This window comes from Raphanus sativus, unplaced genomic scaffold, assembly GCF_000801105.2.
Source record: "Raphanus sativus cultivar WK10039 unplaced genomic scaffold, ASM80110v3 Scaffold1715, whole genome shotgun sequence".
In the NCBI taxonomy this organism is placed as follows: domain Eukaryota; kingdom Viridiplantae; phylum Streptophyta; class Magnoliopsida; order Brassicales; family Brassicaceae; genus Raphanus; species Raphanus sativus.
Window position 1 is genome coordinate 1 of NW_026617024.1, and position 16,624 is coordinate 16,624.

The 16,624-nt window shown below is 39.0% G+C and overlaps 1 protein-coding gene, 1 long non-coding RNA gene and 1 pseudogene across 2 annotated transcripts; 1 reads left to right on the forward strand and 2 right to left on the reverse strand.

Moving 5' to 3' along the window:
* Positions 1-2,024: 2,024 nt before the first annotated feature.
* On the reverse strand, positions 2,025-3,617 carry LOC130504645 (protein CHROMATIN REMODELING 35-like; annotated as a pseudogene).
* LOC108858550 (leucine-rich repeat receptor-like serine/threonine-protein kinase SKM1) lies at positions 3,527-13,004 on the forward strand. The gene is given in 6 exon segments (XM_056999266.1): positions 3,527-3,625; positions 3,770-5,042; positions 6,586-6,593; positions 11,075-11,246; positions 12,651-12,966; positions 12,968-13,004. Coding segments are annotated over 6 exon segments (1,905 nt in total).
* A 2,382-nt stretch (positions 13,005-15,386) lies between these two features.
* Positions 15,387-16,414, reverse strand: LOC130504644 (uncharacterized). Its single transcript, XR_008941352.1, has 2 exons — positions 15,888-16,414; positions 15,387-15,813 (listed from the first exon to the last, which is right to left on the reverse strand). It is a non-coding gene; the product is annotated as an uncharacterized LOC130504644 (long non-coding RNA).
* Between the last annotated feature and the right edge of the window lie 210 nt (positions 16,415-16,624).

The following is a 16,624-nucleotide window of genomic DNA, read 5'->3' on the forward strand; positions in this document are numbered from 1 at the left end:
CTCTTTCGAGCATCCAGCCCGCCCAGCTTCCTAGAGGCTACCCGGATTGCAGCACGTTGGGCCACCTTGCTTCTGTCTGCCCCCGGCCATAATAGCCTGACACAGCCACTACTCGGCTTGACTCGATCCTAAGGCGCCACTACACTTGCTTATTTATATCCCGCCCTCGCGCGGTTACCTTTACTTGCTTATTTTATATCGGCCCTCGCGCGTACATCTCACCTCACACACCTCACACCCTAGACTCTAGACGCCCACCCGTTCTCGGTGGTCCAGGCAGGACTAACAACAAGGTTCATTGACACTTCCACTTTCACATTCTCATTCTCTTACTCATACTTACACTTCCTCTTTCACTTACTCATTCACTTACACTTAGACTCTTACTCATACTCATACCCAAGACGCCACCCGTTATCGGTGCCACACACCAGTCACTTAGCACAAGAGTAATATGAACAGCCATTAAACAAGCTGCTAAGAGAAAATCTCTCTACCAACACATGGGACAAAGAAACACATAAGCAATCATTCATGTATTAGCCACATCAACACAAGGCAGTCTATTAATGTCCCTTTTAAACAGTATGAGAGTTCTTATGCAACATGGTTCATGCATCTAACAGCCTAGATCCATCATGAACTAACACCCTAATACTTTCACTCAAGAGCTTAATCAATCCTAGATCCAACATGATTATATAAAGGACTTGGGAGAAAACTGGGTTCGGATCACCTCACCTTTGCCACGGATTTGAAGAAATCTGAGAAAACACAGAATGGATCTTGACGGCTCTAAAAAACAGCAATTCTGAAAATAAATGAATATGATGATTCTGGCAGAACTGAACCCTAGAGAAAACAATGAATATCTCAAGAAATGACCGTTAACTTTTCAATCCGTCCGTCAGAATGTAGTACTAAATGTCCTCAGTCATAGACAGTGAACCGATTTTACTCCGATCGATACCATTTGATTAAACAAAATGGCTTCACACTTAGACGGGTCACGAACGCAGACTGCACCAACACCTCTCACGAAAACATGCATAATTCTCAGATAACAACTCTAAATGACGATCCGCTGGTTGGAGATGATAGATAAAAGAATCATTACTTACTTACAAAATTTCCAGATTGTAAGCTTTCGTTTAGGTCGGCCGTTTGGTCTTTACGCTGAAACTGATCGGAACTGTATCTGCATCGCTACAGCTTAAGCTTATTCTTGGTCAAGAAGCAACGTCTACAACTTTTGCTGTACAACTCCGATATCGATTCCGTTTGCTGCTACAGATTCCTTGGAAACGAGATCTATCCAAAGAGCCATGACTCGCAGCCTAGAATCTCCTGAATCGTACTATAAGTGTCTCCACAACCACACCTAGGCCATGGATCTGGAATAAGAGACAAGGGAAACGAGATCAGATCCGTCACACACCACCGATCAGGCTACACCACCACCACCACCACACCACGACTGCTCGCCGAGGAGAGAAGGCGGACAGCGAGAGAGAGACGCGTGGAGAGAGAAAAAGAAGAGAAGAGAGGGACGGCGGCGCAGGGAAAAGAGGCTTGACGGCTAGGGCTCCAGTCTCGGGAATCTCTGCAGGGCTTCGCTTCTGTTTCTGATGGAGAGAAGAAGGAGGCTGCAACTCTTTTTATAGGGAAAGGAGGAGGAGACCTAGGTTTTTTAGGCAATCGGGCCATAGAGAAGCCCGTTCCTATTTAAAAAAATATTAGGTCCGGGATAGGGATGTTTACAAACTCCCCCACTTAATGGAATTCGGCCCCCGAATTCAGCTCGTGGAACTCCATTTCTTAACATCCTTACCCAAGCAGTTCACGAGCACCATATTTTTTTTTTTTCCAACGGTTCCTGAATTCCATGATACCCCTTGGTTCTAACTCGCTGCGGCTTTATACTGCTCCCATGACACTTCAGGCGTACTACTTGCTTCGAGGTTTCATAGGTCTTCTTCGCTTTGTCTGTAGTTCTCCCCCACTTCGATCAAGCATACATGGTTCTAGAGCTTCTCAACACCGAACGAAAACCCAGATTTAACTCTCTCCGACTGAATCGAGAAGACACTCTTAAACTCAAACAACGACTTAAGGAACTTCCAGACACAGATGCTTCGCATGAAACTGATGATCATGAAGGTTTTCTGACCTGGGTCATGAGCCATGATACAACCCCCTGGCTCAACTGCTACTAAGTTGCTGCAAAGGAATTGGGAATACTCAATTTGATGAGGCTTCATCTTGCTAGCATGCGTCGGATGAGCAGGAAGCCCACCTATCATCCGCCCTTCTGCAGATAACTTAATCTCAAAATCTGGTCCCAAACTTTTATTCCGAGATTCGGAAGCATATGTTCTCGTGCTTCTTTTTCGCTTTACTGAAGTTCACATCAACAATATCTGAGATGCTTTTGTCAATAATTCGCAGACACGGCAAACATAACCCATGTCGTCTTTAGTATGAAGGAGTGCTCACAGTCTTCCACTTCAATCGGTCTTTGATTCATTGCGTGAGGTCTCTGCATCCTTGGAACACACTATTGACATGGCCATTTTATTCCAGATATTACCAAGATCCTCATCTGCTGCTTTCAGACTCAATACCACCTTCCATCATCCTCAACGCCCACATAGACACCCTTATCGTTGACCCAAAATTTTCTATAGCAAGGAGGTTGTCTCTGCTACTTTGTCCCTCCACCAACGCAGTAATGGCACAAGACATCTCCTTCCCTTCTCCAAAACAACCTCCTCAAAGGCGGACTGCGGCGTCACACGGCACCACATCACCTTGACTCTTCTGATGCTGCACAAGACTTGACTGAAACGGATACTTGGGCTTTTCGCAGCATCTTCATCACATCATCAGAATCAAGAATAACAATCTCAGTGGAAGGAACCACACAGAGAGCCTTCTTCGAACCATCATCATCCAAGTCAATCACACAATCCAAAGCCAGCTGATTCTCCAAACTCATAAGCTCTCCTTGACCATCCTCTACTGCTACTGCTCCTGCTCTAAACACAGTATGGGCAAGCGACGGATACAACCAGATGCAACGCTTCACCAGCTCCAACCTCAAGTTAGCCACCTCTTCCAACTCTTTAGTAACGCTCCCGAACTTACCACCGTCTAGAGCCTCGAGCATGTTGCTGACGGCAAAGGGTTGAGAAAAGTCGGTGACTTTAGATGAGTTCCTGACTTTCTTCGAAGGCGTCTCTCTTCGGGGCTGAGAACTTGCGCGGACGTCTCCGCTTCTTCTTGGAAGGCTCCTCAACAAGCGGCTCAGGAACCCACTCCATATCTGACACTGGTTTTTTTTTTCTCTTTCCTTGGCCGACCCCATCCTCGCTTACCCGAAATTTCCTCCAACTGATACTTAGTCGATGCTCGAGCATACCGAATATCCCCACACATCAGATCCTCCACCCATTCACACTGCCTAGTCCGGCGCTCGAACGTCGGCAATGAAGGCCCCCACCTAGGTACCACTCTTCCCGCTACGATGCGTGGAGTCCGGATGTCGAACTGGCCCGACTTTTCTGGTCCACTACGATCAGGGCTGTCACCATGGTCACCACTGGCTGGCGAAGACATCATGCAAGTAAAGATCCGATAAGAACCATAATAGAAGCATAGATATAAGGAGAGAAGAAGGAGGCTGCAACTCTTTTTATAGGGAAAGGAGGAGGAGACCTAGGTTTTTAGGCAATCGGGCCATAGAGAAGCCCGTTCCTATTAAAAAAAATATAAGGTCCGGGATAGGGATGTTACAAACCTCACTGTTCTTGATCTTTCTACCAACAATCTCACCGGAAAACTGCCTGACACTCTCTGTGACTCTGGCCAACTCACCAAGCTCATCCTCTTCTCTAACTCTCTCCACGGCGTCATCCCGCAGAGTTTAGGCAAGTGCCAGAGCTTAGAGCGAGTGAGGCTTCAAAACAATAACTTATCAGGCAAGTTACCTCGAGGGTTCAACGAGTTGCAACTAGTTAACTTCTTGGACTTATCAAACAACAACCTCCGAGGTAACCTGGGAATATTCAACATGCCACAGCTTGAGATGTTAAATCTCGGGAAGAACAAATTCTCTGGTGAATTACCTGATCTTTCTAGAAGCAAGAGACTCAAGAAGCTTGATTTATCAGGGAACATAATATCTGGACTAGTTCCAGTAGAGCTCATGACGTTCACGGAACTTATGAATTTGGATATAAGCTATAACGAGATCACTGGAGTGATCCCAAGTGAATTGTCTTCTTGCAAGAAACTAGTCAGCCTTGACATGAGCCACAACAATCTTACCGGGGAAATTCCTTCAAGTTTTTCGGATTTTCCAGTTCTCAGCGATCTTGACTTGTCTGGCAACCAATTATCAGGCGAGATTCCCAAGAATCTAGGAAACATCGAGTCTCTTGTACAAGTCAACATCTCTCATAATCATCTTCACGGAAGCTTACCTTTAACCGGAGCTTTTCTTGCCATAAACGCAACAGCGGTCGCCGGTAATAACAATCTCTGCGGTGAAAATAACGTTAGCATTGTACCTCCTTGCAGCGTGGTAAGAAAGAGAAGTACAAATAGTTGGTGGTTTGTAGTCATGCTGACCTTTGTAGCCTTCTTGGCCGTCGTTCTCTCCGGTTTCTTTATCTCTCTTGTCTTTCAAATGAAGCACAACGTTTTAGAGGTCAAGAAAGTTGAACAAGAAGATGGTACAAAGTGGGAAATTCAGTTCTTCGATTCAAGATTCATCAAATCGCTTACAGTAAACGCGATTCTATCGTCTCTCAAAAATGAAAACATTTTTGTTGATAAAAACGGCGTGAAGTTCGTTATTAAGAAGGTCAAGAAGTATGATTCTCTTCCTAACATATCCGAAATTGTGAAACTTCCGGAGCACAGGAACATTATTAAGCTAGTGGTGACGTGCCGGTTGGAAGAAGTGGCATACTTGATTCATGAGAACGTCGAAGGTAAACGACTGAGCCACATTTTGAATGGTTTGAGTTGGGAGAGACGTAAAAAATATAATGATGCGGCCATCAAACCAGTGGTTGAACCAGAGGTCAACCAAGCAGTCCAAACCGGCCACTTTGGAGGTACCAGCGACATAGGTCCAGTCCACGGCGTATATCTCGACAACCAAAAGGAGTTTTGGAGTAAAACAAATTTTAATGGACTCTACACTCAAGAAGGAGTCCAGAACAATTGGAATTTCCAGAAAAGCTTACCGGACCAAGGAGTTATGGATTTTACAAACTGGAGGTTCTCCAGCCCATCCAGTTGCGAGTATCAGACTTTAGAAGATGATTTCAGCCCAACCATGAAGCGGCCCTTTCCAGAATCAATCATGGGTTTCAAGAGGGAATTATTATCTATCCAGAGAGTCCAGAATCAGGCGAATTGGTTCAGGGAATACCAAGATACAATCAATTTCCCAAAACCGATCAAACAGACATTATTTTGGGAAAGTTGCCAACCAATTCAATTTGGTCCGACCCAAACCTTTCTATGGAAGCCAGGAGACACTCTAAGCCAACCAGAAGACAAGGAAGACGTCCTTAGCTGCACCAGCACCCAGGAGATCAGGAGGATCATCACTTGCACCAACATTCCATATTTGGCAGCTTTGACACCACAAGCCTTAAATGAGTTTCTTCTTGAAATCTTTCAAGACCAACGGCCATATTACTCATTAAGGACACTCAGAGACACATCAGGAAGACTTCAAGATCATGGCCACGTCCAGAAGCTATCAAGATACAAGTCCTTACAAGTTTCCCATTTGGAAGAAGGCATAAATCAAGCTAAAGGAAGATTACATGGAACCATCAAAGCCTTTGCTTCCAAGACTTTTATTTCAATTTTATTTCTTTCCTTTTATCATTTTATGACTGTTAGAGTCTGTCTTGGTCGAGCCTATAAAGCTCTAGTCTTTGTTTCATTGTAAAGCACCCATCTTTGAAAGTAATAAGAATTATTCAGTTTTCTAGTTTTCTTAAAACTATTGTTTGAAGTCTTTAGAGTTTGTGAGAAGCAGCTCCAGAGCACCTTGACTTATCAAGACTCCTTTCCATAGTGTCTTGTGGCGTCCTCAATCCCCCCATCCTTCCATCCCATTCATTTGCCAAGCTTGAGAGAATTACACAACCAGCAAGCAAAGCACCATCTCAATCCACTTCAATCATCAACTGATTAGGCTGAGAGTGATACACATCCAGCAGCCTAATTCCATCCTATCCTTTGTTATTTATCTTGTTTTATTCTTATTATCATCAGCATCTCATCCCTTTGCATTTGTTTCTGTTTTGCTTTATAAAAACTCATAAAAATCTATCTTTTTTTGTTTTCAGGTTGAACCTCAGTTCATCAATTCATATAGTCTGATTTCCAGGCTGTATCATTTGGTATCAGAGCTCAAGCTCCTGACTAAGGTGATATCTATCCTTGCATTTCATATTTGCTTGCATTTGTTTTGCATTTATAAATCAAAAAGCCATAAAAACAGTTTCTGCATTTTTTGTGTTCTTGTTGCATTCAAAAAAAAATTTATAAAAAGAGGAAGACAAGTTTATTTTCGTGTAGATCATCTAGGATTCAATTTTTTTTCATTAGCTTGTTTGCACTCATTGCCCAGCTCCCCCTTGCCATTTTTAGATTTTGTGCATTCATTTCAAAAAAATAAAAATCTGCATTTTGCATTATTTTGATTCTTGCATTGCAAAGTTAAAAAAAAAGAAGCCATATCATTTTAATTTCGTGCATATCATATTTGATTCATCATTTTGATATTTGCATTTAAAAAAAAAGTGTTTGCATTTATTTGTTTCCATTTGAAAAAGTTCAAAAAACAAAATTCTGCATTTTAAGTTGTTTCCATATCAAATCTGAAAATTCAAAAAAAATCAGCATTAGTTTTCTTTCCATATTTTCTTTTCATTTGTGTTAATTGTCATTCATTTTTGTTTCATTTCGAGTTTGCATCCAGAAAACCAAAAGAAAAATCATTTTTGCATATTTTATTTCATTTCGGTTCAAATTAGCATATTTTCTCGGTTTAGATTTCAATAGCTTGCATTAATTCATTTGGTCCGACCAATACTTCCCATATCTTCTTCACTTGATCTTTGAGATTGCTTTCAGGAAGAAATGGAAGTAGCAGCACAATGCCAAGCTTTACTGGCCTCTCAAAAACAGCTATTAGCTGCTATGAAAGGTGTACAAGAACAGATTGCTCAGCTGGAGAAAAGAAACAAGGCACAAGGCCAACGTCCTCATAAAGGAAAAAGAAGTTTTGGAGATGCACCAGAGGCTGTCTATGTCGAGCCCAAACCACCAGATCCTTCAAGGATCAATCAAACCCCAATTTCTAAAACCCACAACCATCATGTTGTTAATTCTCGGTTTGAATATAACTCTTTTGCTGATAAAATTGAACTCTTTAAATTTTCATGAAAAAGAGGTTATCTTAGATGGGAGAGAAACCTTGATGAATGGTTTCATTACAACAACATCATGAAGGAAGAGAGGCTAGCTTATGCCACTGATCTACTTAGAGAAGAAGCCTTCAAATGGTGGGTACAAGAAGAAGATGATAGGAGGTTTTACAAGGAGCCAACTATCAAAACATGGAGAGCTCTTAAGGAAGCCATGAGACATGAGTTTGCACCAGAGTTTACAAGTTCTGAAATTAAGGAACTTTATCCAAGGAGGTATCCAACTCATGGTTCCAAAGAAGCTAGAAAGGTTGTTGCACAAGAGAGTAAGAGAGGCTGGCCTCAACAAGCCAACTTGCAACCAAACCAGGGGCACGCCATTGTCCAATGCCTAGACCAGAAAAGTGACAACCCAGTGACCATGAAGGAGACTAAGGGCATCAGTCCATACATGCTGTGCAAGCCAACTCCAAAACCAGAACATGAAAGTGTTCAAGTAAAGGCTATGGTAAGTCCTATACTTGATAAATTGGTTTATGAATCATCTCCCACTGGTATAAGTCACTTGTCTTTGTCAAAGAATGTTAAGACAGGTCCTGAGGTCCAGAAAAATCCGAAATCCACATCCTTGTTTGAATCAAAAGTTCAAAAAGAATTATGTCCAAGGAACAAGGAGATTTTAGAACCCAAAGAGGAGGACACATCAAGCCAAGGTAAGTCTTCAGATTTTAAAATTCTGAAAGATCAGACATGTTTTAAAATAGACCACCTTGTTGAAGCTTGCCCAACTAAGCAAGTATTGAAAGAAACATCACTAGAAACTAAAACTGAAAATTTTAAAATAAGTGATAGTTTTATTCAATCTGATTTGTTGCTTCCAAGTTCTTGTATAATGCACTTGTCTTTGTCAAAGGGTATTGTATCAGGGAATAAGGAGCAAGAACTTAAAAGGGAAGATCTATTCTACCAGCATGGCATTGCTAAAGAGGAGGAATCCATAAGTGAGGCTGGAAGAAATGATTTGTTTCTTAAAGAAGCAAAACCAGTAACCAAAGTATCAAACCAAGGTAAGTATTTAACATCACCTTTAGATACTAGTTTAAATTTTTATATTCTTGGTACAGGGATACCAGATGAGAGCTCTATGCTTACTGAAGTGCCAAGGGCCGAGCCAGACCATGAGCTCAATCAAAATCCACACCACAAGTGGAAACCAAAATCTGAACAAAGAATTGTTCAAGTGCCACAAGCTGAGGTAAATTTCACTATAGATCAGAAAGCTATTATTATTTCCATGATAAGATTAATGCACTTTTCTTGTCCAAGGGAAAGTGAAATAGGTACAGGAGACCAAGGTGAGAACAAGCCAAACAAAGAAATAAAATTTCTTGCTGCCACAGCTGAAAGTAAGGTTCTTTGTTCTTTGTTTTCATCAGTTTATAAATTCCTTTACTTTGGTATAATACACTTGTCTTTGCCAAGATGTTTTGACCCAGGTATAAGCAAAGAAAAGGGCAATCCAATTCGTGATGTAGTCTTGCAAGAAGAAGCCTTAACCATGTGTTCAATAGATGCTGTCCTTAAAAGTGATGCTGAACTAGTACCATTCAAATTCAACAAGGGAAGTTTCTCTGATCTTAAAACATCTATGACACTTGATTATTCAGATATGACTCACTTGTATTTGCCAGAGAGTTTTGACCCAGGAATAAGACCAGAAGATGATCATATCAACCTAAGTAAAAAGGTGCAAGGAAGACAGCCACCAATCCAAAGCTGTCCAAGGAAGAATTTAATTCTTCATCATGCTGATGCACCTATGGTAAATTCTACCATATCACATTCTGTTTATGAAACTCCTATATCAGATATAATTCATTTGGTCTTTGCCCAGAATGTTGAGAATTTTTCAGGTAGCAAAGAAGAAAGCTTTAAAGATATCCCACCGGATACTCTTTTATTGCTTGAAGAATCAGTCCCAAAGATGGTCAGAACCATCAGCTCCAAAAGTGTGGAGAACCATCAGCTTCAGAAGAGAAGAAATGACAATGCCAAGGCCAGAGGCGTGATCATTTCCCATCTTTTCAAAGAAGAGCCACCAGATGCAAAATCCATTCCCAAACCGAAACAATATCAAGGTAAGACTTTGGAATCTCAAAAGAGAATGAAACCTGACTTGCTCTATTGTGGTGTATCAGGTTATCCAGTTTTGAGGTCAAAACCTTCACAAGGGGGAGGGAATGATGCGGCCATCAAACCAGTGGTTGAACCAGAGGTCAACCAAGCAGTCCAAACCGGCCACTTTGGAGGTACCAGCGACATAGGTCCAGTCCACGGCGTATATCTCGACAACCAAAAGGAGTTTTGGAGTGAAACAAATTTTAATGGACTCTACACTCACGAAGGAGTCCAGACCAATTGGAATTTCCAGAAAACCTTACCGGACCAAGGAGTTATGGATTTTACAAACTGGAGGTTCTCCTGCCCATCCAGTTGCGAGTATCAGACTTTAGAAGATGATTTCAGCCCAACCATGAAGCGGCCCTTTCCAGAATAAATCATGGGTTTCAAGAGGGAATTATTATCTATCCAGAGAGTCTAGAATCAGGCGAATTGGTTCAGGGAATACCAAGATACAATCAATTTCCCAAAACCGATCAAACCGACATTATTTTGGGAAAGTTGCCAACCAATTCAATTTGGTCCGACCCAAACCTTTCTATGGAAGCCAGGAGACACTCTAAACCAACCAGAAAACAAGGAAGACGTCCTTAGCTGCACCAGCACCCAGGAGATCAGGAGGATCATCACTTGCACCAACATTCCATATTTGGCAGCTTTGACACCACAAGCCTTAAATGAGTTTCTTCTTGAAATCTTTCAAGACCAACGGCCATATTACTCATTAAGGACACTCAGAGACACATCAGGAAGACTTCAAGATCATGGCCACGTCCAGAAGCTATCAAGATACAAGTCCTTACAAGTTTCCCATTTGGAAGAAGGCATAAATCAAGCTAAAGGAAGATTACATGGAACCATCAAAGCCTTTGCTTCCAAGACTTTTATTTCAATTTTATTTCTTTCTTTTTATCATTTTATGACTGTTAGAGTCTGTCTTGGTCGGGCCTATAAAGCTCTAGTCTTTGTTTCATTGTAAAGCACCCATCTTTGAAAGTAATAAGAATTATTCAGTTTTCTAGTTTTCTTAAAACTATTGTTTGAAGTCTTTAGAGTTTGTGAGAAGCAGCTCCAGAGCACCTTGACTTATCAAGACTCCTTTCCATAGTGTCTTGTGGCGTCCTCAATCCCCCCATCCTTCCATCCCATTCATTTGCCAAGCTTGAGAGAGTTACACAACCAGCAAGCAAAGCACCATCTCAATCCACTTCAATCATCAACTGATTAGGCTGAGAGTGATACACATCCAGCAGCCTAATTCTATCATATCCTTTGTTTATTTATCTTGTTTTATTCTTATTATCATCACCATCTCATCCCTTTGCATTTGTTTCTGTTTTGCTTTATAAAAACTCATAAAAATCTATTTTCTTTGTTTTCAGGTTGAACCTCAGTTCATCAATTCATATAGTCTGATTTCCAGGTTGTATCAGATAATGACCGGAATCGCAGAAGCTCTTTGTTTCTTACATTGCCGGTGTTCTCCAGCACTTGTTGGCTGTGATTTATCGCCGGAGAATATTGTCGTCGATGTCAAGGATGAACCAAGACTCTTCCTCGGTCTTCGGGGTCTAGTTTGCATGGATGCTGTCTACATGGCCCCAGGTACTAATTACAAGATATTGTTTCCCAAATATATTTCTGTACATAAAAACATATAACAAATTAAATTATTTTCCCTCCGATTTTAATTGTTTTTCAAATATATAATGGATCTATACAAAATAGATTAATCGGTTAAGATATCTCAATTAAAATGTACGTGTATAAAAACATTTTCTTCCATAAAAGAAGAAATAAAACATAGAAAATTACAATTTCCGAAAAAAAAAAAATTACAATTTTCGAAGGCCTGCTACAATTTATTGTGCTTTTAAATAAAATAGTAATATAAATTTCGAATGTTTTAAGATCAGTACTATTTTTATCTACCATAAGAAGTCTTAATAGATTTATTTCACTAATTACATAATATGACATAATATTTAATAAAAATATTATTAATAAATCAATTTTAACTATAAATTTTAATTTTATTTTTATTTCTAACAAAGTCCTACTAAAATTTTCAAATATTTTTAATTAAATAATACATTAATTAGTTTTGTAATTAATAATATAATATTAATTAAATTCATTATAAAATAAAAAGCTCTATGCTACTTTTTATAAATTTAAAATTATGTATGCATTATATTAAAATAGAAGTATTATAAAAATAAATATGCAAAATTATATTAAATTGGTAAAAACCTATTTATTTTAATTTTTAAATGCTTCATTGAAATAAAATTTTGTTTTTATTTAACGGGTTAAAATTTTGAAGTACGTAATATTTTTATACCAAAATAAATTTATTAACATATGTTGAAATTTTATTTCTACAGCTATATATATATTTTCAAAATCATATGTTGAAGAACATTCTTAATTTGATTATTTCAAATTATATATTAATTGTATCAGTGTCAATAATGTAATAACAACTAATAAAAAGGTAAAATACATAAAATCAATATATATTAATAAAGTAATAAAAAATCTAAACAATAAAATTTAATAATTATACAATACATAACACTAAAATATAAATTATATATTCAAAAAGTTTATGATAATATCAAAGTTTATAAAATGAAAAAATACTCGTGGATTGAACTCTAGTTAATCAAGAATTAGATTGCGTGAAACTCGCTATGTCATATAATAATGATTTTTTTTCTTTTGCCAAATCTGCTAAAAACATCTTTTATTTAGCAAATAATCCCTTTGGTTATGGAACTTAAACCCTCCAAATTTCTAACAGAAGTATTATTAAATTACATAAAAATTAAGTTTAGAAAGAAAATAAAAAATTTAATTCAGAATAAAATGAAATATTTGTGAAACTTTGCAACTGGGTTTAGAATATAGACATGTACATATAAAATGTGATTTTTTTTGTTTAGTTAAAAGTGCTTTATTTGTATTTGTTTTAAATATCAGTGTCGTGTTCGTTTATTTACTTAGAAACGAGGGAGCACAAGGAGGTAACAAATAAAAGTGACATATATGGTTTTGGAATTCTCCTTCTTCATCTCATCACCGGTAGACGTCCCTCTGGTGATGGGGACATAGAATCTGGACTCAGAGGAAATTTGGTCAACTGGGCTAAAGATTCATATTCCAATTGCCACACTTGGATCGACTCATCCATAGACATGTCGGTATATGAGCATGAGATTCTCCATGTCATGAACTTAGCTTTGCATTGTAACGTGGTGGATCCGCAGGAGAGGCCTTGCACCAAGAACTTGTTAAAAGCACTAGAGCTCACAAGTTCTTCTTTGCACTACTTATTTTCCCAAGATACTATATCATTGACCTGACAATTTTGGCTTTGACTCACCTTCTAAGTAATTTCATTAGGTTTTTTTCTTGGTTGTTTTGTTTCAATTGTTTTTGTTGCTCTTTTGTTTTGTTGGGCGTAACGACCCAACAGGAATTATCATCAGGAGGGTTTTGTTAATGTAATCTTGATATTTGCTGATGTACGTCTTTTGTTGGTCCAAAGCTTACTGATGTATAAGTTACAAAAAAATAAAAATCTACTGATGTATGTATACGGTGAAGACTAGTATAAACATCTTCACATTGTTTGCGAACAGAGACTTGGTTTGAATATCTTCACAGTATTTGCACATAGAGATTAATGGTCCTTCCTAACCTGCTCAAGGTGATCAACACTAGTAAAAAACATTGCCACAGCCACGTTAATTTTCGTGTGTACGATCAAAATTTCGTAGCTATATAGAGCAAAAGCCACGAAATGCTACGAAATGAAAAACGTACGTATATGAGCGTAGCAAAAAGGACGCGTATCAAAAATCATAGCAAAATGCCACGTTTTGCTACGAAATTTCTGTAGCAAATTTTGCTACGATTGGAGACGAATTATGTGGCTATCGTAGCTACGAAATAAATCGTGGCTAGAACGTGTTTTTAAAAAAAAAAAAATTTAAAAAAATAACTTTCAAAAAAGTAAATAAAATAATCACAAAATATAAAAAAAATTATTAATTAAATTACAAAATATACAGGAAACAAATAATGAATATATATATAAATATTATACATATATACACCGGCTCCACGCGCCACCCACCGGCTTCACAACGGCCACCTCCATTGGCTCCGGATACTACGCCTGAAGCGGCGACTCGATCTGTTGCCAGAGCCACTAATAGTGAATGAGGGATGAAGAGAAAACTCTATGAGCATAATAATGGTGAAAGAGACTCGAGAGAGAAAAGACAAAATAGGAATACTTTCTATTAGCTTTCATTAATCGTAGTCAAATGACTATATACAGTTGTAACTTTCTAATCGGGACAAACCGGGTATCAATGTACAATTGCTAAACCGGATTTACATAACCGACAATCAATTACATATCAATATTCCCCCACTTGCCTAAGAGATGTCGGAAAGGATTAGGATATAGAGGTTTAGTGAGCAAGTCTGCAAGCTGATTCACAGACCGAACATGCAGGGTCTTGATCTGTCCCATCTTCACTCGTTCCCGAACTATGTGGCAAGCTCTCTCCATGTGCTTTGTGCGTTCATGGAACACAGAGTTGTTAGCTATGTGGAGAGCTGCAGTGTTATCACAGTAGAGAGGAGCCGGTTCGGAGATGTCAATCCAAAAATCCTCAAGAAGATTGCGAAACCATAGCATTTCTCGTACTGCATCAGACATAGCGCGATACTCGGACTCAGCAGAAGAATTGGACACTACATCTTGTTTGTTTGACTTCCAAGATATCAAAGATGATCCAATGAACATACAAAAGCCTGAGACGCTACGACGAGTGTCAGGGCAAGTGCTCCAATCTGCATCAGCAAAAGCGGAGAGCTTTAAGTCAGACTGTGCAGAGTAGAACAATCCTTGACCAATGGAGCCTTTTAAGTAGCGAAGGACTTTGTATGCAGCTTGCTGATGAGGTACGCGTGGAACTGAGGTGAACTGACACAGTTTGTGTACTGCAAACGTGATGTCGGGACGAGTGAATGTGAGATACAAGAGCTTTCCAATAAGGCGTCGATAAGACTCCACATCAGATAGAAGCTCACCATCTTCAAGATAAAGTTTGATGCTAGGGTCCATTGGAATAGAAGAAGGTTTTGAACAGAGTAACCCAGTCTCTGTTAAGAGGTCAAGAACATACTTTCGTTGACAGATGGTGATTCCAGCAGAAGATCGAGCTACCACAAGACCAAGAAAGTAACGTAGAGGACCCAAATCTCGGAGTTTGAAAGAAGACTTCAAAGCTGTTTTCAGCAACTCTGTAGCTTTGTCACAGCTGCTTGCGATGATTATATCATCGACATAAACCAGAACTGCACTACAAGAAATATTGGTATTAGTAGCACCCGAAAAACGCTACTATAGGGATTTCGTAGCGTTTTTGTAAACGCTCTGACAGCCGCAGTTATGGTAGACCTCCCCCCCCCATATTATAGCGTTTTTCGTGTGCTATAAAAAATAGAGATATAATAGCATTTATTCGTGTGCTATAAATTAATATTTTACAGCATTTTATTCGTGCTATGGTTTATTTTTTTAAGGCGACTTTTTAGTGCTGCAAAATATTTTATAACAACATTGATATAATGCTATTATATCTCATTTCTATTTTATAATTATTAATTTTAATTCATTAAAATTAAAATTTAATTACAATATATATTGACATTAATCCAAAATTAAAACTAAAATTGAATTTTATTTATTAATTAAAATAATTTACAAATGAAATTAGTTTTACAAAACTAAACCAGCATTTAAAAAAATTAAGTAAACTAAACCAGAAACCATTAACCAAAATCTAATTAACCTTAAACCAAATCTAAACATAATTACCCCTAAACCTAATCTCTCTACTGCCGCCTCCTTCCTGCTTTGCCTCTTTCTTCTCGACGTCTTCCTCTACTCCGTCTCCTTCTCTATATATCTCTACCACCATCTGCTGTCCTCCTAGCCACAGCCTGCCTCCTAACCACACCAGCTAATCCAATCCTGGTAGCATCTTCGCGCGAACCACTGCATCACCAACATACACACATACGTTGGCGAGAACTTGATGGACTCGGTGCTGCAACTCTTGGAACTTCTTTGTTGCCTTGAGGCTTCCTGAAATTACAATCAAATCATAAACACAAGTGTGGAACTTTGAAAGAGAAAGCAGTAAAGGTTGGGACTTTTACCATGAATATAGCATTCTTTGAGAAGGTATAAGAACACAAGCGGAGAAACATGGGTTAAATCTGAAAATGCATGTAAACACAGAGTTCCAGGTGGTGATTCAGTTTCTTTGTGATCCAAACCCATCCAAGATTAATAATTTTTTAAATCTACAAAAGAATCCATGTCAAAGTATGAGTGTGGAGGAAGAATCAATCAAGCAGTTAAATGTAAAATATGTGTGAAGAAAAAAAAAACGAAATGATGGTGTTCCAATGAGAGACTAAACCGGTAAGGGAGGGACGGAGAACTGTTGAGAGATTCGTTGATGGACTTGTTGGCGGGCAATCTCAAAGACCTGGAGAGATTCGTCGACGGACTCCAGATCTCGAGTCTTCTCTTTGTTTCCTAACGGAGTGGTGGTAGTGACGAGCGCCTCAGTGGTGGTGGTGGTGACGAGCACGTCGGTAACCGTAGTGGTGGTGAAGAGTGCGACGAATCGAAGGGAGGAATGGTGGTGTCGATGGGAGAAACCTTTCCGATAATGGAGAAGGGAATTACAAAGATTAGGGAACAGGGTAAGAAAAAAAAGGAAAATGAAAAAGGAAAGGAAAACAACATATAGTCCGTTCGATTAAGTTGATCTAACGGTGTAGGATCGAATATAGGCTGATCCACGCCATAAACAAAATAGACCAATAAAAAAAAAGTGCGAGGATTGGTAAATGAGTGATTCTGGACCTTTGATCTAAATCAATCA